Source organism: Diplotaxodon limnothrissa, linkage group LG5 (assembly GCF_057381915.1).
Source record: "Diplotaxodon limnothrissa isolate DT_005_m linkage group LG5, D_limnothrissa_male_GT1.1, whole genome shotgun sequence".
In the NCBI taxonomy this organism is placed as follows: domain Eukaryota; kingdom Metazoa; phylum Chordata; class Actinopteri; order Cichliformes; family Cichlidae; genus Diplotaxodon; species Diplotaxodon limnothrissa.
The window spans coordinates 23,133,175-23,157,667 of record NC_140600.1 but is presented as its reverse complement, the minus strand read 5'-3'; the positions used below and the strand labels follow the sequence as shown (position 1 = coordinate 23,157,667).

General features: G+C 38.3%; 2 protein-coding genes across 2 annotated transcripts in view; both read right to left on the bottom strand.

Moving 5' to 3' along the window:
- iars1 (isoleucyl-tRNA synthetase 1) overlaps nucleotides 1-24,493 on the bottom strand; it is a 64,014-nt gene that overhangs the window by 28,969 nt on the left and 10,552 nt on the right. Inside the window, exons 6-13 of the mRNA XM_085354287.1 lie at nucleotides 23,373-23,490; nucleotides 23,088-23,235; nucleotides 17,340-17,427; nucleotides 15,689-15,749; nucleotides 15,393-15,488; nucleotides 13,774-13,896; nucleotides 7,663-7,754; nucleotides 5,170-5,268 (exon numbers count right to left, since the gene is read on the bottom strand). Coding sequence (XP_085210413.1) covers nucleotides 5,170-5,268; nucleotides 7,663-7,754; nucleotides 13,774-13,896; nucleotides 15,393-15,488; nucleotides 15,689-15,749; nucleotides 17,340-17,427; nucleotides 23,088-23,235; nucleotides 23,373-23,490 — 825 coding nt within the window. The remainder of the gene's footprint in view (nucleotides 1-5,169; nucleotides 5,269-7,662; nucleotides 7,755-13,773; nucleotides 13,897-15,392; nucleotides 15,489-15,688; nucleotides 15,750-17,339; nucleotides 17,428-23,087; nucleotides 23,236-23,372; nucleotides 23,491-24,493) is intronic.
- On the bottom strand, nucleotides 11,563-13,123 carry vimr1 (vimentin-related 1). The gene has a single exon (XM_085354286.1). The coding sequence runs from the start codon at nucleotides 12,945-12,947 to the stop codon at nucleotides 11,814-11,816; it is 1,134 nt and encodes a 377-aa protein (XP_085210412.1). The 5' UTR covers nucleotides 12,948-13,123; the 3' UTR covers nucleotides 11,563-11,813.

Here is a 24,493-nt window from a genome sequence, read left to right as displayed (position 1 = left end):
TTAAGATACGTTTTATAATTAAAGAGAAATACATAAAACAAACAAGGACCGTTAGGCCTCCATGGCCAACAACGGGGGTTTTTGCTCGAGATGACAGACTGCCATCATATCCTTGTTTAACCAAAACTAAAGTCTCACTTTCCCACTTTGCGACATACGTTAAGACATTTTTGATGTGCAAATCATAGATTTTAAGTGATATGTTTTCACAGAAAACATCCAAATAATGAATAAACATAATATTTTGAATACTTTTAGGATGAAAAAGAAATACACATTTGTGGCTCTGAATGATATATACACAACTCCCTCTGTAGACTCTGTAAAAAAAACGTCAGAGTATAAAAAGGGAATGTCTAGTGGCTGTAACTGCTACTTGAGTAGGCTCAGAGTATTAAAAAACAAACAAAACAAAACAACTCATTTTTAATAAAAAAAATGTATTGTGACATTTATACTATAACATTTTACACTTAATAGACATCGCAAGAAACTTAAGACATTATACATGTTGTCTTTGTATAACAGGTTTTCTGACAACTATATTAAAATGTGCAAATGAGGCAATGCGTCATTAAACACACTAATTAGCATATTAAAAAGGAAAAATGCAGTGAAATTGACGCCTAAATTAGTTCTTTTGATTTAATTTTGGGAAGCAATTCTTCACTCTTGCTGTTATCATTCTGTCGACCCCGACACTCGTTACCCTCTCCACCCTGCTTGTGCTCTCTTTTTCACATCTCTTGTACCTTGTCCGTTGCTTTGAATGGTTGACCCTACGTATTTAAACTCATCCACCTTCACTACCTCTGCTCTTGGTATCATCACCTATCGATTTGTCTCCCTCGCATTCACATATTCTGTCTTGCTTCTACCATTCACCCCTCTTCTCTCTGGAGTATACCTCCACCTCTTCTGGCTCTCTTCCACCTGCTCCATACTCTCACTACAGATCACAATGTCATCTGCAAACATTATAACCTACTGAGACTTCTGCCTGACCTCATCTGTCAACCTGTCCATCACCACAGCAAACAAGACTGGACTCAGTGCCTTATGCAGTCCCATCCCTACCATGAACGCATCTGTCACTCCTCCTGCATATCTGACCACTGCCTCGCTGTCCTCATGTCCTTCAGCAACCTAACATACTTTTGAGGTCAGATACATGAGGTCAGACCTTGATGTTAGACGAGAAGGCCTGGCTTGCAGTCTGTGCTCTAATTCATCCCAAAGGTGCTCTATCATGTTGAGGTTGAGGACTCTGTGCAGGGCACCAAATTCATTCATCCATTTCTTTATGGACCTTGCTTTGTGAACTGGTGCTCAATCATGTTGGAACAGGAAGGGGCCATCCTCACACTGTTCCCACAAACATAGGAGCATGAAATTGTCCAAAAATTCTCACCATGCTGAAGCATTAGAAGTTATCACTCCAACACGTCTTAATTGCTCTAGGGTCCAGTAGCGGCATGCTTTACACCACGGCATCTGACAGTTTGCACTGCATTTGATGATGTAAGGCTTGGATACTGCTACTCAGCCATGGAAAGCCATTCCATGAAGCTCTCTGTGCACTGTTTTGTGCAGATCTGAAGGCCACATGGAGTTTGAAGGTCTGTAGTGATTGACTCTGCAGAAGGTTGGGCATTATGCACCTCAGCATCCACTGACCCCTTTCTGTGATTGTACGTGGCCTAGCACTCCATGGCTGAGTTATTGTTGTTGACTATGGAATATTTTGAAGCGTGGAAATTTCACAACTGGACTTGTTGCACAGGTGGGATCCTATTATGGCAGCATGCTGTAATTCACCGCCTTAAGAGCAACGAAGCATACTGCATGCATAGGTTCTTGATTTTAACACCTGCAGCCACAGAAATGATTGGAACACCTGAATTCAACAATTTGGATGGCTGAGTGAATACTTTTGATAATCTAATGTATATTAATATGAAGTGAACACAAAAGCTGTGAAGGACATTTTAACCTAAAACTATTAAGTCATCCTACATTTTGATAAAAATTCAACAGTTACTGAGCTCTGAGTTGATGAGCTTCCCAGCAACTAGAACCAGCAAAACTGATAAAAGTGTTTTCTACCACTTTGATGGTGTAGCCTGTCAAAGTGATGATCATATGTATACAGAGCCTCCTGACACACTGCAGTCAAAGACAAATCCGTTTTGTAACTAACTGTATGGCCTCCAGCAGGGAAGGAAATTTTAAGAGATGTGTAAATTAAATTTTAGACTTGTGAATATCCTCTAAGGTCTATTATATGGAAACTGTATACATTACTCTTCAAGACACAAACTTACCCATACCCTGTATATTACTGTGCAACACAGTCTCTCACAAGAAAATATTATTCCTTGCTGGCATCTTTACTACTCCTTTTTTTCAGCCCAGGATATAAATTTAAAACTGCCCCTTTATGAAGCTCAACTGCAAAGGTTAACATCCCCTCCGAGGCATCTTTCTCTTTTCTACCCCTTTTCTGCTCTTTCATTTTTATTTTGCCACTATCTCCAAATCTCTCCCTCTTTCGCTAATTTTTTTCTGTCCCCGTTTCTCGCCGCAGCAGTCTGTGTTGCTTAGGAGAACAGTGCAAGGGGCTATGGGGGGTGGGGATATATTGGCCTCAGGATCCACACGCTAAGCAAAGAGTTCATCAATTCCCATTTGTAGGAGGCATTTCTATTTAGGCTCCTAATATATCAATTAAATAAGACAGAGGGACAAGGCTCAACTAATCAGTTCAAAGCTATGTAAAAGCATACTGATAACTGGTGGTTTGACTCGTTTACAAAAATGCAAAATAGTGCAAAGTTCTATTAAAATGATCGAGTGAGCTATTCAGGGTGTTCCCTGGCTATCACTCAGCTTTAGCTAGGATACGCTTTATTGGACCTCTGATCCTCATTAGATAACTAGCTAAGAAAATGCATGGATCAACAAACAGGAATATTAAACTGGAAGGCCGCAGTCACACAGGCCTAGAGACAGGTTGGTAGTCCCCCACACTCTCCAGACTTTAGTCTTTGAGCTGTTTTGAAATTTGACAAAAGTGTGATACAAACCAGAGCACGTTGGCCTAAATAAAAGTTGTTCAATGCACCAGCAGCAAATACATTTGTAGTTACTTTGAAATCGGTAAAGTCGTCGTATTCCATGCAAACTATGGGCAACTGTGGCAACCAGCAATTAAGCAAAGCAATCGCAAGGTTTTTAGTGTAGCACACTAGACTTCTTTGCAATCAATTTTTTCAATAAAGACAAATACTAAGAATTAAGTGTGCCAGTGAGCACATGAATGAATGAACTCAAAGAATACCTGAAAAAATGAAAGACAAAAAAAACACAGACAAGAAAGAAAGAAAGAAAAAAAATGAACTAGAAATATAATACTTGATTCTTAATGTATTTAACCCAAGTCTTTTCAGGCTAAGCTGATTACCTATTACGAAATAATGTGCTAAATTCACATGTCAGTGGCCGAGCTGTCTGCACCTTGAACCTCAAAAGAAATCAGCCACCCTTTGAGCATTCAAAAATGTAGTCGTTCATTTATTCTGACAGACGGGCATCTGGAGAATTCAAACCGAGCTCTCTGAAAAGACACTTAGCCTTTGTCTGAGCTGCACCATTTGAGATAAAATGAACAAATCACTTGGAGAATACATTAACTAGCACTTTAGAACTTTGCTTTCTCAAGTTTTTTTAAGCCTCTCATCAGCTAATATGAACTTTATATAGATGTATTGAACTCTACAAGGACTTTACTTTCATTAGGAAGCTGATGAGCTGGCAACCATGACTGACAGGCAGACGGCCTTTATGGGACAAGAACTCAAGTCTGAAAATGGAGTCTAATAATAAAAAAATAAGAAGGTTATTTATATTTTTAATATGTATTTATACATAAAAATACATTTAAAATATCAACCTAATAAGAAATCTGCATAAGAATGCAGCCACACTAACACAGCCAAGTTAAAGTTAGTGTCAATGTTGCATGTCGTTCAAACACCTTTTAACTTTTTACTTTTTACTCCAGAGCTAAAACAATTTGACAGAAAATGAAAATTTTGATAAGGAGCTTGTTTAAGTTGCTTTTTGGGACAATGTTTGCAAAAAAAACAACAACAAAAAAACCAAAAAAAAAATAAAAAATGGAGGCTTGGCTTACAAATTCTTCACTATTTTCTGAGGACATAACTGAGTAACATAACAACATGCAAATAATAAACAATTTTTTTGTTTTAAATCACTTGCTTCAGCACTTACGATTATCTCAGTTGTGCTCATCTATAATAAATGCTAGTTTTGTTGGGGTTCTCATTTTAAACATGCTCAGTACATATTTGAAACGGTTTAAACACGTGTTGATCAAGACATATGATAAAGTTGGAGGCTGCAGTTTGTAGTGTGGTGAATAGTTTTACACTATAATCACAGGTGTTTCTATTAGAATCTTGGCCATAACTTATAAATCGTTAGAGTAGTCAAAGCAAGGATTATTCTACTTTACATAACCTTTAGCTAGATGTTCCTAAAAAACCTGCAACACTAGTACCTCTTAGATAAGGACTGTAGCCTTTAAAGTAGTGTGTGCGTTTGTCTCAGCTTCTCTGTATGTGTGTGTCTGGGCGTCTTCACCTTCCTAGCGGCTAGTCATTCATCTCAGTTTGACAGTCCCATTACTGGAGGCAGCTACTGTGGCTCAGAAAAGAGCATTGGGAGCACCAGGGGTAATACCACTTAGCAAAGCCATCATGCTGATGCCTACGTTTTCTCCATGTTCTGCCACTGCAATTAGCATCATGCTAATGTTTTACAGAAACCACCAGTCCCTGTTGACTCATGTTAAAAATTCCTTGAGAAAGCGTTTAACGCCATGTCAGATATAGAAAAATACCACAATCAAAACAACTTCTATTTAAAATCTAATTCTTTGCCATTCAAAACTACTATACCCAGTGATAGCTGCTCTGCAGAGACAGTCCAATAACTTGATTTAGTAGTGCAGAGGAGGGCTGTAATTGTTTTGGGACTCTATCTGCTGTCTGGCATGGTTTTTAAGAACACTTGTTTGGCAAGATGCTCGCAGCTGCCACTTCACTGCCTCCAAGCCAGTTATCATTTTTTCAGAAAAAAAGTTACCAATAGCATTTTCCATTGTTGTCCAGTAGATTCTCCACCATGTGCTCCACTCGGACAAACCAGCTGGGGACGGCTTTGTAGATGAGTGGTGTGTCAGATCTGAAAAAACAACAGCAGATTTTAAAAAAAGAAAGAAAAAAAAAAGGATCAAAGAGGCATACCACATAAACTTTAACCTTGTGTGGTGTTCATTTTTGTACTTGTGCGAGCGCTTGACAGTGACAGTGTTTGGACAAAAAAAAGAACAACGTAACAAATAACATATGTATGTATGCATTATTGTAGAGTCTACCTTACAATGTAAAGCGCCTTGAGGCGACTGTTGTTGTGTTTTGGTGCTGTATAAATTAAATAAATCGCATAATTTTCCTTTTGGTAAATACTGAAAATGAAAGACCAAAACACCGCACAAAGGTTAAAACGAAAACTTTACTTATACTTGAAAGTGTATTTTTATTTTGAAGTTGAGACATAAAGCTGTTTCAGGGTCTTAAATCATACAAAAGGATCCTGTACAATACAGATAATATATTGATCTCATTTATATTTACTGTCAAGCCATAAAATGTAAAAACAATTTATCAATCTTTTTAAAATTATTATTATTATTACTTAAAAATATACATTTAAAAAATCTTCTGTAAAATACAGGTTTACTTGGTATTTCGTTATCCATTTTCTTTACAATAATCTGCTGTATTTATTATTGGATTTCTCTGGGTGACCTGATAGCTCAAAGGTTATGGCACATACCACATGGATCTCATCCTCTAGGTCAGAAAACCACCAAAGCACAAGTTTTACCTTTTAGGCAGCGAATAGTTCATCCAATAGTTACTTTGATCTCTACAAACTTGTGTCTTCTAAAGACTTAGAGAAAATATCTCTTCATATTTGCAAAGGTTAATTAATCTTGCTCAGGTCGCAGGGCAGCTGCTCAAAGTCAGAAAGTCACAAAGGCTAGGTTCACACTGCAGGTCTTAATGCTCAATTCCGATTTTTTGATCAAATCTGATTTTTTTTTGTCTGCTCGTTCACACTACAAATAAAATGCGACAGCAAACTCTCTGTAGTGTGAACGCTCAAAGCGGCCCGCATGCGCAAAAGAAGATGTCACACACAACGCGCTCTGTTTAGACCCAGAGCAAACAATATTGTTTGACTGATGGCCTTAATATAAAGACTTTGGACTTTACGTTTCCCAATTTTTGCTTTAAGTTATTTTGTTATTTACATAATAATGTAGATAACCTAATAATGATCCTTATTGCTGTTTTAGAGGAGCTGTGCTTCAAAGTTGCAGATTTCTGTCAGAATCTGCAGATTATACAGCACAAATAAAATGTTCACGTTTCTCCAACGTTGTCTTCCCAACAGTTTCACTGACATCTACACTGGATGGCCAGGAAGCGTTTGCGATGTCTTATCGGGCGCTTCTCCGGCACTGATAATTGGCGTCTGTCTCGTGTCAGTGACGTAAAAGACGGATTTAATGCGACATGACCGTTCAAACAGCAGTCGCTTTCTAAAACATCGGATATGTATCGGATTCAGTACCACATATGAAAGTGACCCAGATCAGATTTGAAAATATCGGATTTGTGCCGTTCACACTGTCACACCATGATCGGATATGGGTCGCATAGGGTTAAAAAAAAAAATCGGATTTGATGCGCTTTCGCCTGCAGTGTGAACGTGCCTTAGTCAATTCAAAAAAACAAAAACCCACAGACAGCTGTGTGTTTCTACATGTGCCTGATGGTTTGTACGTGATGTTGGACTTGCACAGAGCACAACAAAGCCAATGTTACAGTGAATACACTCAAGCCTCTGTATGAACACCCCTTTCCTGCATACTAAACATTTAACTTCACACATTCTACAACAAAATAAGGCCAGTGGCACTCAAAGAGAAAATATTTCATTGAGTCAGGCTTAACATCTGTGACAAAAATCTCCTGTGTCCAGAAGTTTGAGTTTTTCTTCAACTGGTGCTTTAAAATCCCCGTGGTGAAAGGCAAAAATTTAAGCTGTTAATTTGAGTGACACAGAAAAGGATGCTGGAGGTAACATTAGCTTTTCAGTTTGAATTCTGTACATGTCTGATTTACTCCATTCATACAATCCCAACAGAGCACTTAGATCATCAAACCACAGGCTCCTAGCACAACCTAGGACTCAAATGAAGTCGAGAGGCGACCGGGCCTTTGCATCCGTGGCACCCAGACTCTGGAATAACCTCCCCGTTCATATTCGCACTGCCGAGTCTATCCAGTCTTTTAAATTACGTCTTAAAACTTATTTTTTTAATTTGGCTTTTGATTCTGTCTAGTTGGCTGTTTTAGCTTGTTGCGTTGTTACCTATTGTTTGTTGTCCTCTTTTATTGTTTGTTTTAACTGTCTCATGTTTTATTGACTGTGAAGCACTATGGTCAACACTGTTGTTTTAATATGTGCTACATAAATAAATTTTGATTTGATTTGATGTCTCACCTCCAGCAGAAGGGGTAATTATGTTTGTAGGAGCTGGCATTGACGAGGCGACCGTTCTCCTTCAGCCACTTGATGATATTTTTGTCAGCATCCTGTAACAGAACCACCAAACATGAGACATTGTTTAGAGAATGCTTTATAGCACAGAATAGGGCTGAAGAGCCACATGTCAATGTCATATAGGGTCAAAGATTTCAGCTGGCTAGGCATGGACAGATGTGCGCATTTACACTTTAAACTACAGCCAACTGTCATGTCACAGCATACTGAAAGAGTCTGGAGTAGTACATCTGTACATCACAGCTGCAAGGTGAGAAGTTAAAAAATCCATGGAGATCTGCCAGTGCTCTTCAGCTCATTTCAAAGTTAACTTTTATAAAATCACTGTAAGGTTTGCTCTTTGCACCCATGCACAAAAATTAATTAATCAATTAATGAATAAGCATCTAACAGTAATCACACTTCAGATCATGCAATAATTGTATCTAGTTGAATGAAAACTGCAGTGAACGTTTTGTGTTTTTAAGTACACTATTTGTGTCATATCGTCTTTTTAAAAAAACCTGCAGTACTGTTTTTTTCCACAATAAATAAATAAATATTACATAAATACAATATCTCAGCACTGTTAAACATTTAATAGTAAAAAATAAGTGGCACAATGTCATTTTATGCACTGTATAAATTGACAGAATTAAATCGAGTCCTTATTATCCTTATCCTTATCCTTATTCTTGTATATAGCATTTGTATTCTTGTATATAGCATTCGTATTCTATTTTTATCTTATTGTATATTTTTATTCTATTTTATTCTACTGTATATAGTATATTATTTTATTCTATTCTGTACAGCTGTGTACTGTATTTATTCTTATTGTATTCTAATTTTTGCGTCATAACTTTTGCACTGTCCACTTCCTGCTGTGACAAAACAAATTTCCCACGTGTGGGACTAATAAAGGTTATCTTATCTTATCTTATTACAGACCACAGAGAGTATAAAAGACAGACATAGCTTCTGGGCAAGACAATATATGTCACCGTGGAAAAGCCTTAAACGTGCATTGTATCAATCTATGACCACCAGATGGAGGTTGCAGCAAAACTTCTCGTCCTATACAAGTCTACGAGAAAACAGCTGTCTATCCTGGCCTCTGTAAACACTTTCCTCTTGACCTTAAGGGCTCAGTCACTCATTTTGGATTATAGTGAATAAAAAAAATTAAGTCAATTTTGTAAATCTTGGTCATATCTGGCAGCAAACTGGAGGATTATCTGTGTTATGAAGCTGTGCATTCATTGGCTAATGAGAGCCACTCACTGGCTAATGGAGATCTACTGAGCATGCAGTTTCACAGTCTCTTCCCCTCCTCTTCACATCTACTGTTTGCTACCAAGAAGATGACTGCAGCTTCGAAGCTGGACTTCACAAACCGACAGGTGACAGTTGCGTCCATTTTTTATACTGTCAAGGTCACCATACAGTGGACAATAGTGAAATAATTTAAAGTTTAGTTCTATCAATTAAGGCTGCAGTAATTCATCGAGTAACTTGAATAATTTCATTATAGAAAGTCATCGGTGCAAATTTCTTTGCTTCGAAAGATCTGTTTAATCCACACCTCCATAGCACTCAGGTGTCACCATGTGAGCAGTTTAATGTGGAGCCAGAGTCCGTCTACACAAAAAGGATGAAGAGCAAAGAGGCGGAGCCTTTATTCAGGCAGGCACTGGTGTATTTTTAAAATGGAAACCTGTGAATAGTTCATTTTGAACAACTGTTATTTCTCATTAATAAGCCAAAAATACGTTTTTCTCCAATTACTCGAAAAATTGAAGAAATAATCGATTGAATACTCTATTACTGAAATAACTGATATCTGCAGCGCTACATTATATTATGCTCCATAGTATTATATCAATAATAACTGTCTCTACCTAACATATTTCACATATCCTAATAGCATGTTATTATGGGATGTTTACTGAGCAACTTTCAGTTTTTACATTTTATTTCTTAGAAGATTTTCAGTACACTTCAGGGCTACCATACCTTTAATACTTGGTGAATAGACCTTGATCAGGGGAATTCTCTGGAAACTTCAATATGAGTATGACTTTTCTTGCAGAAAATCCAAGGTAATTTTGCAACCAAGGCCAGTCTACCCATACAACTATGAAAAATGGAGCTCAGTGTTTATGGCAAACAGTCTAATATGGGGTCTTATCATCCCATATTTTATGTCCCTCTAGCCAAGTGCAATTCACAGGATGCTCATAGATACGACTTTTCAGCAAGTGCTTGGCAGGTGGCCGTGACCTCTTTGCAGAGAGTTCCCATGCCAGCCTCCCACCCCTCTTTCACCCAGGGATAAATTTTGTTGTGTCCTGACCCATGCTCATTAAAGCATGAAGATACACCTGTGATGTGCACAGGAAAATTGGCACTGAGAGAATGAAATAATTTCACCACCTGGCCAATTCAACATAAATAAGACTTAAGCAGTATGTTATAAAATTACTCACATGCATGTGATTTCTTTGTAATTAATCTGCATCTGATTTAAGGTTCCAAAACGCTCATTTATTTTCTGTTTGTGCATCTTACTTACCCCAGCTACACAACCAAACCCAGTTTGCACAGATGAAAAATAATATAGGGTGAAAGTTTAGATTTGCATAAAAGTTAGTCCCGTTGTGACACCCACAGTATTTACAGTTTATTTACAGGATAATGAAGAATAGAAAATAGCAAAAATAATCCAAATTCAGTGGGCTTGACTTGGTCAGATGCTGCATTTTATCACCTTTATAGAGAGATTGCTATAAATGATGAAGGAGGACTGTGAGAACATTATTTCTAAAGAAACACCACATGAGCCAAATCTATTTCTGCATCGTTTGAATTTGTAGTAAATCATAGTAAAAATCTGGGTTTTCTTAAGTGCAAGATAACGGTCCTAACCCGACCCTGCCCTGACACCTCCAAACAAACAGACCAAATTTTATGCTCTGAATAACAAAAATCATGTGAAACCTATCCACTAAAAGAAGAAAAGCAAATTATGCATTAAAAAAAAGACTCAGTCTTCCTATTAGGACTTTGATAAGAACTTGAATGTGGCAAATAATCAGAAACACTCTTTGTAGTGTTTATATTTTTGAATTGCTATGAAAAACAATTTATCCTTTTTTTATGAATGCTATTTTATCAGGGAAAAATTGCGTGAGGGATTAGGTTTGCTATGTATTAAATGGGCATTTGTTTGTCTACTCAATTTATTATTTGTAGGAAAAGACAAATTAGGAAATGACAACATGTTAAAGAACATTCATTACTAATATTTTGTATGCACACACTTAAATCTTTATTAAATTGGTCAACATTAGTGTGAATGGTCAACAGTTTTGTCAAAACATTCAGAATTAACTGGAGTTGCTGTAAAGATCAGTCACAATACTACGATTATATATTGCTTTGCTTGAGTTGAGTGTTTCATTTAGAAGACAGACGGGTCCAAAACCTTCATAAAGAGAGACAATGATGGCAAAAAGTGACAAACTGTAGCAAAGGGAAGTGATAACAGAGAAGGTACAACAGTCTTTTCTGGGAAAAGACAGAAGATAAATTTAGCAGGGGTACTGCATAAGCATGAGCAAAGGAAAGCAACGAGGAGAAATGAGGACTCCAAAAAAAAAACCCCCCAAACATTCAAGAGTTACAGGAAGGCAATGAATAGGAATGAAGATCATTTTGAGAATACATAAGGAGAATATGATCACAGACAAATAAGGAGTAGGAAAGGGCTGGGTCTTATATCTCAATAAACTGTTAGGGGAAATCCAAAACTACACAAGCATACATATAAGATTACAAGAATAGATCAAAACTCTTCCTTATATGATGCAGGCAGAGTTCATGTCAAAAAATATGTACCCAAAATTTATAACACCTGATTAGTGGAGTCATGTCTAGGCAAAGTGTCAGGAGAGGTGTTGGCATCTGTGCTCAGAAAAACACATTTTTAAAAAGCCCGCAGAAAGAATAAGGGTAAGAAATAGAGTGAACTGATCTTGAAACTCCATGATACTCTGCGGATCCTCTTTGTGACCATTCTTTAAACTCGCCGCTGATCCTCTCCCATGTAATTAGACATCTTTGGGAATTCCCAACCTCTCCTCTTCTCCTTCCAGCAGCTTCCTGTAGGTTGCAATCTCTGCATCCAGCTTGAGCTTAATGTGCAGCAGTTCCTGGTAGTCTTGGAGATACTTGGTCATCTCCAGTTTGGTATCACAGAGCTGAGACTCCAACTGAGCGATGACACTGTCTAGGTTCCCCACCTTATCCATGTGGGAGATCTCCATGTCCTCCAGCTGCTGCTCCAGGGCGGCATTGCGAGCCCTCAGACCATCAATCTGATTCTGAAGATCTGTCACCTGGTTGTGGAAGGTGGTGATCTCCTCTTTCATGGTTTTCATGTGTTCTTCATGTTTGCCAGCATGGTCCTTGAGATTGTCAAACTTGGTCTTGTACCACTTCTCTGCTTCTTGGACATTGCGAGCAGCAACAGCTTCTATCTCTGCACGCATGTTACGCAAATAAGCAGCCAGATCAGGGCGATCGCCATCCATCTCAGCACTAATTTTTGAGTCCTCAATCTGCTTCATGAGGTCAGCCACTTCTTCATCATGCAGCTTCTTGAGAAACTCTATTTCGGCCACCAGTTGTTCTATGCGCTTCTCCAGCTCAGCCTTCTGCAGCGTGGCATTGTCAACATCTTGACGAAACTCCTTCAGAATCATTTCTGCTTCTTCTTTAAGTGCCAGCTCCTCCTCCAGCTTAAGTCTCCAAACTTCTACTTCTTCTTCGATGTAGCCACGTTCAATATCAGCTGCTCCCTTCTCATTAGTCAGGACCTCAATTAGCTCTCGCACCTCTTTAAATTTGAGCTCGTATTCTTCTCCGATGCCCGTGGGGCCTCCCTTATAGCGGCTCTGCAGGGCAGTTAGCTCAGCTTGAAGAGAAGCATTTCTCTGTTCGAGTGCCTGAACTTTCTGAATGTATCCTGCGAACTTGACATTGAGTTCCTGCATTTCCTCTTTCTCATTGGCATGGTGCTGATGTATCTCTGTGCCCACCTCGATGGCAGTTCCATGATAACCCGAGCGTCCCCGGCTGTCATAAGAAGCTCCACGGCACCGGGAAGGTGACGGACTTTGAACTCTCGCTCTGCTGGCACTGCTAACTTGCAGACTTTTCTGGCTGTAAGATGCAGCTCTCATGTTGTGTAAGATACCGGCTTTGTTTTTCAATTTACAGAAGAGTGGCTGCTCTTTTGGCTTCTTGTGTAGCAAATATTGCGACTGACAGTCCCCTAGACTGTCTCTGAGTTTTTATGCAGTAATAAAGAATGTCTCAGACACCCTTGAAACTCACGCTACACTTTAACACATTTCAAAAGTGGATTATGACTGACTTTCGGAGAACTGTGGCTGCACACTCTTTATTAGCTAACGCTGTATTGTTAGTGGCCAGGCAGGTCACTCCCTGGCCTTTGCACCAGGATGTGAAATAGTGATGAGATCATATATGAATGCTCTTTTTAACTCATTATTCTCTTAGGACTCTAGTTGGGTGTGACAGACTTGAAGAGGCTATCCAGTGCGCTGGTAAATGACAATGTGCTTTGGCAGCAAGTTTTTCCAGAAGACTGCTCTGACACAGATTCCCTCAACTTCACATTTAGACAGTTTGAGTTAAGAATTAGTTAAAGGTAAAACATTTTATTGCAAGTATAGCTAAAGAGAATATATCTAAAGCATATTTCTAAAGAGGACTAACAACAGAAATTTGGCACATATCATGAAATCTTTTAGAAAGAGAAAGTCTATTAAGAAAAGACGCATTTCCAAGATACAAATGGAGGAAATCGAGAACAGTTGAGGAGTGTGAACTGATAAGGCAGAAAATGAAACACTGAATTAATCCAGCTATCAATAATGTTTAAATATTTATCATGTGTATCATATCAGCGGCTCCTATTGTGGGTAGAATACATGCAATGTTTGCTAACCTAATCTGCATGTAAATGCATGAAGTGTCACTCACTTTGACATACTGTCCCACAAAGTCAGTGACCTCTGAAGTGAAGCAGCCCGAGGCGTCCACAGGGCAGATAGGAGCCTGGTCCTTCTGGATGATGTTGTATTCAGTGCACACCCTATAATCATCCTACAGAGAGATATTACAGTTTAGAGATGGGTTTGTCTGGCATCTTTATTATCAATACAGTCTTCTGTATTAAACCTTTTCACGGCTGTTTTTCTTAGATTTATAGTATACATATTATTTATTATTTTACAAATACAATTTGCACTACCCTCTTGCACAATGTCAACTACAGTTTTACTTTTGTTTTTTTTCACTGTATATATAAACTTTTGCATTGCCTAGTATAAGGCCCTTATGCAGTGCCTGCGGCACTTTTAAGTTAACTCTTTGTTATTTATCCTGCTGCTGTAACAAAATAATTTCCCTTGTGGGATCATCTAAAGTATCCATCTATCTATGCTTCCATCCATCCATCTAATCTCTCTCTGTGTGTCACAAATATCCACTTATAACAAAAGTCACATGTAATGAAAATGTAAATGAAATAAATTAGAGTACACAATCTTAATGTTGATCATTTCATCTTAAGCTCACTTTACAATTCCATTACTGCATATAGGTGCAACCAAAAGTGAACCCAGTTTCGACAGTGTAAAGATATGTTATGACTCCATATTAAATTCCTTGTTGAGCTGGATGCTTTTTTGCAGTGTTGAAACAAGCACTGCTGGTATGTGACAGCTATGCATGAAAGATCTGAGCACTGTCCGGCTGCAGATGTAATTTGTATTCAAACAGCCTGTCAAAACCCAAGACAGATGTGTCACATGGTCATTTCACATCTAGTCATACAATACAATTTGAAGAACATAAATTGACAGTTCTTTCCCTTTTACTGTACAACTTCAGAGCTAATGTGCTTGTTTTTGATATGGTATTATTAACTGAAGAAGATCTTTTTCATTTTTTTTGAAAATCAAAATTATTGTGACAACTAAGTAAATTAAAAAATTAAATGCAGATTTAAATGAGATGCTAACTACAAGGGTGTTGTTAACAGTTCAGAGATTGCTGTACAGAAAGCTAAGACAGTTGGTTGGTATTCCAAGCTGGCTATAGCCACTGGGGCACTTGTCTACCCTTGGCAAGGCCATCTAACCTATTAGCAATGACCCAATACATCTGATAGCACTACTGCATTGGACTCAATACACTGATACCATAGCACTCAAAACAAACACTCCTCGACAACAATATACCTCAACTTGAAATGAATTTGAAAATGTGTGTGCTCATTTCATCTCATCTTAAATGCATACATTTAATTAAAAGAATTTAAATTATCAGGCAAGAAACACAGCATCCTACATCAGATAAAAACACCCAATAAATCCACATAAGATGTTGACGCTCATAAGATAATTGTTTAAAATAGCATCCCAAGAATCTATGAAGTAACTCATCAGTTGAATCTTTAATTTTTCTGCTTTTTATGATTACTACAAACCAAGAGCAACACTTCTTTAACATTTAATTTTACTTTTTGCAGCTCCCCCTTATGTAATGAGCATTGCATGTTGTCACAGTTGCATGATTTTAGAAAAGATCCTACTTACAGCTCCAAAATAAGGTGCCTGGTGGACCACTCCTGTGCCCTCTTCCTCTTTGACATAGTTATCCGTCAAAACCTGGAAAGCTCCTTTCTCTGAACACTGAATTAAAAAAATGACAAGATATTAGATGAAGGGTGAGGACAGGGTGAGTAGTACAGCAACAATACAAACTCATGGATGCATTTAGATGTAAATAGAGGTGTCACTGTGCTGTGTTAATTAAAGACAGGCATACTGTTTAGTTTCTGAAAAACATTAGACATAACTGTGAAACAACCAGGAAGAAAAACTGTACTAACCTTTGCAAAGTACTGGAAAAGAGGCTTGTATTTTTTCCCTTTCAGTGTCTTACCAGGAAATCTAAAAAGCAAATAAAACACTTGAAACCTTCCTACAATAACTTTAATTCATAATTACTGCAGACACAAACCAGCAGAAACGCTGTACCATCACAGCTTCACAGGACAAAAGACGTTTCCTCATATTGATTCCACTTTTTAAATCCAGACACCAGTTTGTTTTTCCGCACCAAAATCTTTCTAAACAGTGTCCCTCCAACTGTTGAGCTCGCACAAAATAAATGAGAAGAAAGGAGCAGAACAACATGTTGATGGACTTATCTCAGTCACCTTGAGCTAGAACTGTGAGCAGTAGCTTTATGTAATGGTGTTTAAGCCTTAGAAGCAGCGGAGAGTAATTTGAGGACGTTCTTAGCCTTGAATTTCACCTCTCAGACTCACACCAAAAAATTCAGACAAATCATCTTTACGATACAATTTTTATAACTTATCTCACAGTAAAGGACAGACGTTAAATGTTTTTCTTTTTAAAAAGGGAGGTGATTTCACTTGGTAAGGACAGAAATTGCCTCAGGATCTTTGTGAGATCTCCATTTAAGGGCTGCGTTCATATTGGCAGCTGAGACAGTCCTGATGCACCGTTTCTGTAATCATAGTTCAAATAAAGGCGTCTGTGTTTAAGGGTTTTGTCCTTGTGGAAGAAGAAGAGGAAGGACATTTTTTTTGTCTTGTTTACATCACCGGTTCAGTTATCTGATATACAGGATGAGAGGGGATAAATCATGCCTAGAAATTTGCTCCATCAGGTTTCAGTAAATTCTGTAGTCTTTATTCACTCACTTGTTTTCGTCATCTCACTACGCTTTATTTTTTTCTGCTATGTGCTTTCCCTGTGCTCCAGACTCATCCAGTGAGCTGAGAAATTGGAATTGTTCCCCTTTCTGCTGCAAAGAACAACACTTAGCTGGTAAAATACAACCTCTCCTAATCTGGCTGTTATAAATTTTAAAGTCATAACTCAACAAAAAACCTTTGACAAGAAACATTAAATACAAGTTTCTTACTCGTTGAAAAAGGCAGCAGCTGGGTTTCAAGTACAAAATGTTAACATTACATAAATAACTATAATTATATAATAACAACTATATTTCCAAAACAATCATGTATTGTTATCTAGACTTTCACTTCAACTTTTTCCAATTAAATTGAGACTAAAAACAAAAAATAAAAATCTAGAAATGCTTCAGTAACTACATAACACAACGCGGTTTGTTTCTCTTTATTGCTTTTCAGAAGCATTTGTCAGCTGAAACAGCTTTAATTTTGGAAAGCAAATTAAGGCAACTAACGTAAGTCATGACGCCAGCAATCAGGGCACAAATCTAGAAATGCTACTAACAAAAAGAAACAGCAGCTGCTGGCTCGTATTTTGTGTGCCCTTTATTCACAGCTCTGGTTGCTAGCTGACTTCTTGTTAATAAAGTAGGACTGTATTGTACAGTATTATTCACCTAAGGGAAATTACTTCCCCAGTAGCTCAGCAACAGACCGCTGCACTTTGGTGCCAACAGACTGAAGTGTGCACATTTTTAAAAATTTAATCCTTTGAACTTTTTATCTTTTTCTTCACTTATATAGCCTTTGTACTCACTTGTCAAGGATAGTGTACTCGCTCTCTGACTTAAACAGAGCCCCCAGTCTTGCCTCCATCATGATGTAGGTCTTGTGTGTGGTATTATCTAAGAGACAAAATAGAAAATCACGTTGGTTTTTAGGTTTTTTTTTGTAATTTTCTTGCTTTTTTCCCCATCACACCTATAGAGAGCATCAATCCAGATAAATCATTAACCAAAGACTCCTTTTACCAATAAATTTGCTACTGTTAAATGTAGGTGCACTTTAACCACAAACACTTTCAACACTGACAAATTTTTAGTTTGTCTACATCTGAAATGGATCACAAATGGTCATTCATTAAGCAAAGAACCTATAACAGCAAACTTCATATCTTTAGGCGTGCACTGCTGGTCAGCAACAAAGATTTCTGAGGATGTAACTAGTGCATTTTCTTCACGTGTAATAACACTATTAACATAAACATCTTTATTTTTTACTTAACAGTCATTTAGAGCATTGGGGATGTACTCCTATAACTTCGAATTAATACACACATAATAGACAATTACATTTTTTCACACTAGCTTATGGCAACAGACTTTTTACTTTCATTGCTCAGTCCTCTCAATAGTCCAGAACACAGCAGCTAGGTTGCTAACAAATTACCGTAGCCGATGGCCACACATCACCTCTGTTCTTGCTTTTTTTCATTAGCATCCAAAAGGAAAAAAGGAAATTCAGAAATGCACTTAAAAAATGTTTTTTAATTACATATAAAGCCCTACACGGCCAGACTCCTGTATGTTTAACGGACCTGTTGAGACCTTATTACAGCGATCTGCCTCACCAGTCACCAGCTCGGGGCCTTTTGACTGTTCCACACTGTGATCGCTTAATCTTAAACCTCTTAATCTTTAATTTTGGCTAAAATTCATAATAAATGTACATAAGTACGTATGTATAAACAGATATAAGAACTTACGCTTGACTGTGTGCAACAGCTAGTTATTTATTTTTTTCCATCATTACTCATTCCCTCCTTTTTTTTGTGATGAAAACGTGGCTGTTTTCAGCTCTTCATCACACCATCTTTGAACATTTAGCAAGTCCAGAGCAGACCCATAAATTAGATAAATAGAACTGGGGAAAAAAATAAATGAATAATAAAAAGATACGACAGTGAACCTGGTCCTCCAGTTGCTCAATCTCATAGTATAAATAGCTAAAAATGAAACCAGGTCCCTGTTGCATTTTCCCCTTTTTCCATATAGTTTTGAAATCTCGCAGTATGTATAATAAAAGGGGAATGACAAGGCAGATTTCTATGTGATGCGTGGGGGGTATCCTGGTGATTTTTCAAAGGCTGTCATGTAAATAGCCACAGCAGCATGATTTATCTTTATTGACCTGAATTTCAGGTGATGATAAATAGCAACTCATCCAACATGGCTCAGATCCATTCGTCTCATAGCTGTGCTGTATTCATGTCTGAAGGTCCATTTGTGAATAATAATAGTAACAGTGATGTAACATCTTGTTTCTGATAGGGTCCATTATCATCATCATAATAATAATGATAGCTGTCATACAGCCGTCACTGAGGGGGGAGAACTGAACCTTCTTCTACATACAGCCAAAAACAGATTGTAAGAAACATAAAAAGATGAGTCCCCAGTAACAGCAAAGATGACACTTGTGAAGAGGGCAAAAACCAAATGGCCTGAGACACTGAGACACAAAAAAGAGCAACAAGAGGGCAGCATCAATAAAAGATGTTTCTTCCCCTCAGTCGTGTGACAAATGACTGCACAGTTCAGACCTGCTGACAGCCCCCAACTCAAACAGCGACAAAAGCAGCGAGGGAAACAGGCAGACGTTAAAAGAGACGGACTGAGAAGGAATAAGCACAAGGAAGGACGAAAACAGGTGGATTTGAAAGCAAAGAAAGCGCTAAGAAAAGAGTAGGAAGAACTGGGATGAAGATCGAGTGAGTGAACAAGGAGAGATAAAAAGAGACTGAGCTGATAAAAAAAAAAAGACCACATTCATTGGTATTCCAAGGCGGTCTCCCATGCAGCACAGGCGGTGCAGTAATGATAACAGACTGTGCTTCAACACTGCCCCCTACAGTATCATCTGCACTACGCCAAAGTAAAAGGAATCTAGGTCATCCTTTTAAAAACCCACCAGTTTCTCTCATAGGGAACCAAAACCTACAGCAGGAGGGTAACAGAAAAACAGTAGCCACCTCTCTTGAGTATCGTTTTTTTATATTTGAACAAGGACAAGGCTTTTTTTGAGTGGCCTGATTTGAGATTCAGCCACATTTTCAGGTTTGAGCTACACAATGTCTCTCGCACACACGCACCCCTACCAGCTAAAGCCAAAAAACACATCTTGATACAGCAGAGGATTGGGAGAATGTCATGTGGTCAGATGAAACCAAAGTAGATCTTTTTGGTATAAACTCAACTCGTCGTGTTTGGAGGAAGAAGAATACTGAGTTGCATCCCAAGAACACCATACCTACTGTGAAGCATGGGGGTGGAAACATCATGCTATGGGGCTGTTTTTCTGCCAAGGGGACAGGACGACTGATCCGTGTTAAGGACAGAATGAATGGGGCCATGTATCGTGAGATTTTGAGCCAAAACCTCCTTCCATCAGTGAGAACTTTGAAGATGAAACGAGGCTGGGTCTTCCAACATGACAATGATCCAAAACACACCGCCCGGGCAACAAAGGAGTGGCTCCGTAAGAAGCATTTGAAAGTCCTGGAGTGGCCTAGCCAGTCTCCAGACCTCAACCCCATAGAAAATCTGTGGCGGGAGTTGAAAGTCCGTGTTGCTCGGCGACAGCCCCAAAACATCACTGCTCTCGAGAAGATCTGCATGGAGGAATGGGCCAAAATACCAGCTACTGTGTGTGCAAACCTGGTAAAGACCTATAGTAAACGTTTGACCTCTGTTATTGCCAACAAAGGTTATGTTACAAAGTATTGAGTTGTATTTTTGTTATTGACCAAATACTTATTTTCCACCCTGATTTACGAATAAATTCTTTACAAATCCTACCATGTGGATTCATGGATTTTTTTTTCACATTCTGTCTCTCACAGTTGAAGTGTACCTCTGGTGCAAATTACTGACCTCTGTCATCATTTTAGGTGGGGGAACTTGCACAATCGGTGGCTGACTAAATACTTTTTTGCCCCACTGTATATGGCTATATAAATATAATTAATTAACCCTCTAATTATTGCAAAAGTTTTGTATTTTTGCATTTAAAAAAATTGGGGAAAAAATGCCTACTTTGTTTCATCAACTAGCTTTCATTGGTGTAGCTCTTTATACAACAGCCATGCAATTAATTAAAATGAATGGACTGAACAAAATAACAGCACCGCAAACTAAATCATGACAAACAAAAACAAACACTTTTTCTGAAACTTCCATTAACCCCTGTGACCTTCAAGAAAGCAGGATTTATTGTAAGAATGTTGAATTAGACTTCTGCATTAGTTTTCATTAAGAAACTGGAAAATGGGTTTGTGTACAGTATTGTTGTTCAGCAGAATAAAAACTGGATTAAGGTTGTTAAAAATGTGTCTTTTAACTAGTAAACAAAACATCTGTAATATATTAAATTGTAGTCTAGCTGTACTCTCTTTTTTTGCAGACTATAGAGAAAGTTTTCTGTTTAAAAGTTATTGCTTAAAATTGCAAAAATACTTTAATGCCTTTACTTTAATGCATGTTGGCCATTAGCACAAACACTCTTATGTAAGATTCTGTTGTTTAAACCTGAAAGGAGCAATTTAGGTGGGTGATTGTATTTTCACTTAAGGATAAATCCTGCATGATCATAACTGATGTTCATGCAAGTTACTGCCTGTGTGTTTTGTTTGAAGATAAAAACAAAGTTCCAGTCACACCAACACATTACGGGTCCATTATTTCCTACGGGTGCAATTTGCAAAGGCAGCACTCCTCTTCAGCTAATTTGTTCTTGTTTGTTCTTTCTGAATTAAAAGAAAACAAACATCTATCAGCTGATACTGTGGTCCAAAACACTAAAGCCACAAGGGAAACAAGATTTTCAGTCAGAAAAGTTTTGCCTCAGGCATCAGCATTTAAGCACTATCATTTAACAAAACTAGTTGTCCTGAGTGGTGCACTGCAAAGGAAGATTAATGGGTTAGAGTGGTATGTCGAGCCTGAAGCTAGAGTTTTCAGCAGCACAAAGGTGGCTGTTATTTGTTTTCTTTATTTAACCTGGCTAGATTACGAAACAACTTCACTAAACACAGCTGGCCTTAGCTGCCTTTAATCACCATGTTCCATGATTCTATCATGGCGATATGATAAGAGTGAGAGAAATTTTCAGCTGAAGGTTACATATGCTGAAATTGCTATGCCGTATACTGCTAATGTCACAAAATGAGACTGTGCAGTTAACAGTTCCATAAACTAAATGTGTCACAGTGCCACTGGAATTTATATGCATTCAGTAGATCAGTGTTTCCCAACCACTGTCCCGCAAGAAATGATCAGGTGTACCGTGGAAGATTATGTGGTTTCACCTGACTGGTACTCTAAGCGACCTGCGTGAGTAATGGGCAGAACAATTACATTCTCTTCCGCTAGAGGGCAGTACAACCTGTTGTTCCAATTAAATAGATTGCCAACTGCCAGTAAACAGAAGAGGACATGCTGCAAGTGAGATAACACTGAGCATAATAGCAATAAATAAATATTTGAAACGAAAAAGTAGTCAATCTGACCTGGGTCCTGGAGAAAATTTCAACCCAGATGAAGGCCCTAGCAAGAGTAGTGGTCAGAAGAAAGCAAAAAAAGGTATACTGGGGACAAACCGCTATGCCTGGTGCATGGAGAAAAATCATCAATATGCTTTTGGTGACATTTTTGTTTGCCGTGTGATTTCTCTAATGTGAAATATGTGCCGTGGCTCCCAAAGGTTGGGAAACACTACAGTAGACGATACAAAAAATGAATACATTTGTTCTTTAGACTCTTAATTCTCCTTAGCCAAGTCTGTTTTAGGCTAAATTGCTGATAAAGCAACTAACGTCTATTGGCATTCATCACAGGGAGAAATCACTCACTCCTCACATAAAACAGAATCATTTTTGAATGCACTTCACTTCACTTATACTCAACTGTATCAATCATTAAGAGCACATATGTCATGTTATCAATAAATGATAATACCAAGTATGCATTAAGTGGTAAAATAAATATACTGATCTACCAATTTACAAGATTAACTATTTTCTGCTGCATTCCTCGTTTACATTTTTACAGTTACAGTGACCTGCTCCTCTTTACTGTAGCATTTAGTAATTGGCTGAGTTAAAAAAGTGTAAAACCACTGATTGTAAGGAACGAGGTGCATAACTGCAATGACTTGAAGAAACAGCAACCCTTGGGGGAGACCGTGGCTCAGGGGGTTGGGAAGCGTATCTGTAACCGGAAGGTCGCCGGTTCGATCCCCGGGCTCTCTGTCCTGGTCGTTGCGTCCTTGGGCAAGACACTTTACCCTACCGCCTACTGGTGTTGGCCAGAGGGGCCGATGGCGCGATATGGCAGCCTCGCTTCTGTGTGTGGCTACAACCGTAGCTTGCCTCCACCAGTGTGTGAATGTGAGAGTGAATGAATAGTGGTATTGTAAAGCGCTTTGGGTGCCTTGAAAAGCGCTATATAAATCCAATCCATTATTATTATTGTTGTAGCACAAGATGTGTGCTATGTTCTTTGCTCACCTTTGACCTTGACATAAAGTAATTCTGGGTTCACACACAGGGCCAGGTTGCTCGGCAGTGTCCATGGTGTGGTTGTCCAGGCAATCAAAGCAACATCCTCATTCTCAACCAGTGGGAAGTTGACAATCACCGAGGGGTCCTGAACATCCTGGAGACAAGCATTAAGCATAGAAACAAGGTCAACTTTGTTTTAAGAAGTACAGTACCTGCACTTACAATAGAGGCAACAATAGCCATGTTACATTACACCAGCAAATATGTAAAGAGGTAATGTTCTGTGCCAACCTTGTAGTTCTGATTGGCCTCAAAGTTGGACAAGGGGGTGTTGCAGGCAGTGGAGAAAGGCATAACTTTGACACCTCGGTACACCAGACCCTTGTCATACAGCTGTTTAAAAACCCACCTGAGAGAAAGAAAACAAACATTTTAAAATAAAGAAGAAAACATCAACTCCACAAAACGCAACAAGTTTCAAAGATTCTGTGTCTAGTAAGTTAAATTGCAACAGTTTCACACATGAATACATAAAATTGTTAGCTTTATCTCTCTGGTAACAGTTAAAAATCGTTCAGACTGATTTCCCACATAGCATTCATCAAATATGACAGAGCATTTATGAAAAGAGTCAGGTCATGGGCCAGTGGTGAGAAGAAATGAGAGAAGGTTAAGTTAAAGACCATTTTATATTCTCCCACAGGCTGTATTACTGACGAATTTCAAAACTTATTTTCCTGCTAAAGCCTTTAATTAATAACCAATATGAGTGCAAAGGGATGCTCATCCTCACTTCTCACAGGGAATCCATAGATATATTTTGCATCAAATGCATCATCTATTATCACCAGAGAGTGAATTCTGATGCAAGTATTACAATATATAACAGTGCACAAGCACTGCATACAAAGACATAAAGCTGGGACTTGCACTCTTCTACATTTATCTTAATATGCAATAAACTACGAAAGCTGTGCACAATGTTATGTGAACACAATGTTGTTTTGACTGTTCACAAACCTAAATGTGTAGAACAGAGCATATTTCCTGCCCTCAATCAGAATCAGAATCAGAATCAGAATGGGTTTATTGCCAGATGTTGAGGTTTACAACATTAGGAAATTGCTGCGGTGCTTCAGTGCAGACAATAAGAATTAAAGTGCTATGTAGAAAGAAAGATATGTGCATGAGATATACATGAGATATATACATGAGAATAAGAATTATGAGTGCTACGTAGAAAGATATATACATGAGTGCAGGTGGTGATCAGTGCCAAACATGAAATGATGCAGTGACACAGCGTAGGGTCATGTGTTAGTGGCGGGGACAATCATGTGGTTATTGTTCATGTGTCCAACAGCAGAGGGGAAGAAACTGTTCTTGTGGCGAGAGGTTCTGGTGCGAATGGA

Excerpts from the sequence above, each read along its gene's own strand:
- vimr1 (XM_085354286.1), bottom strand. The coding sequence starts at position 12,947 with ATGAGAGCTGCATCTTACAGCCAGAAAAGTCTGCAAGTTAGCAGTGCC.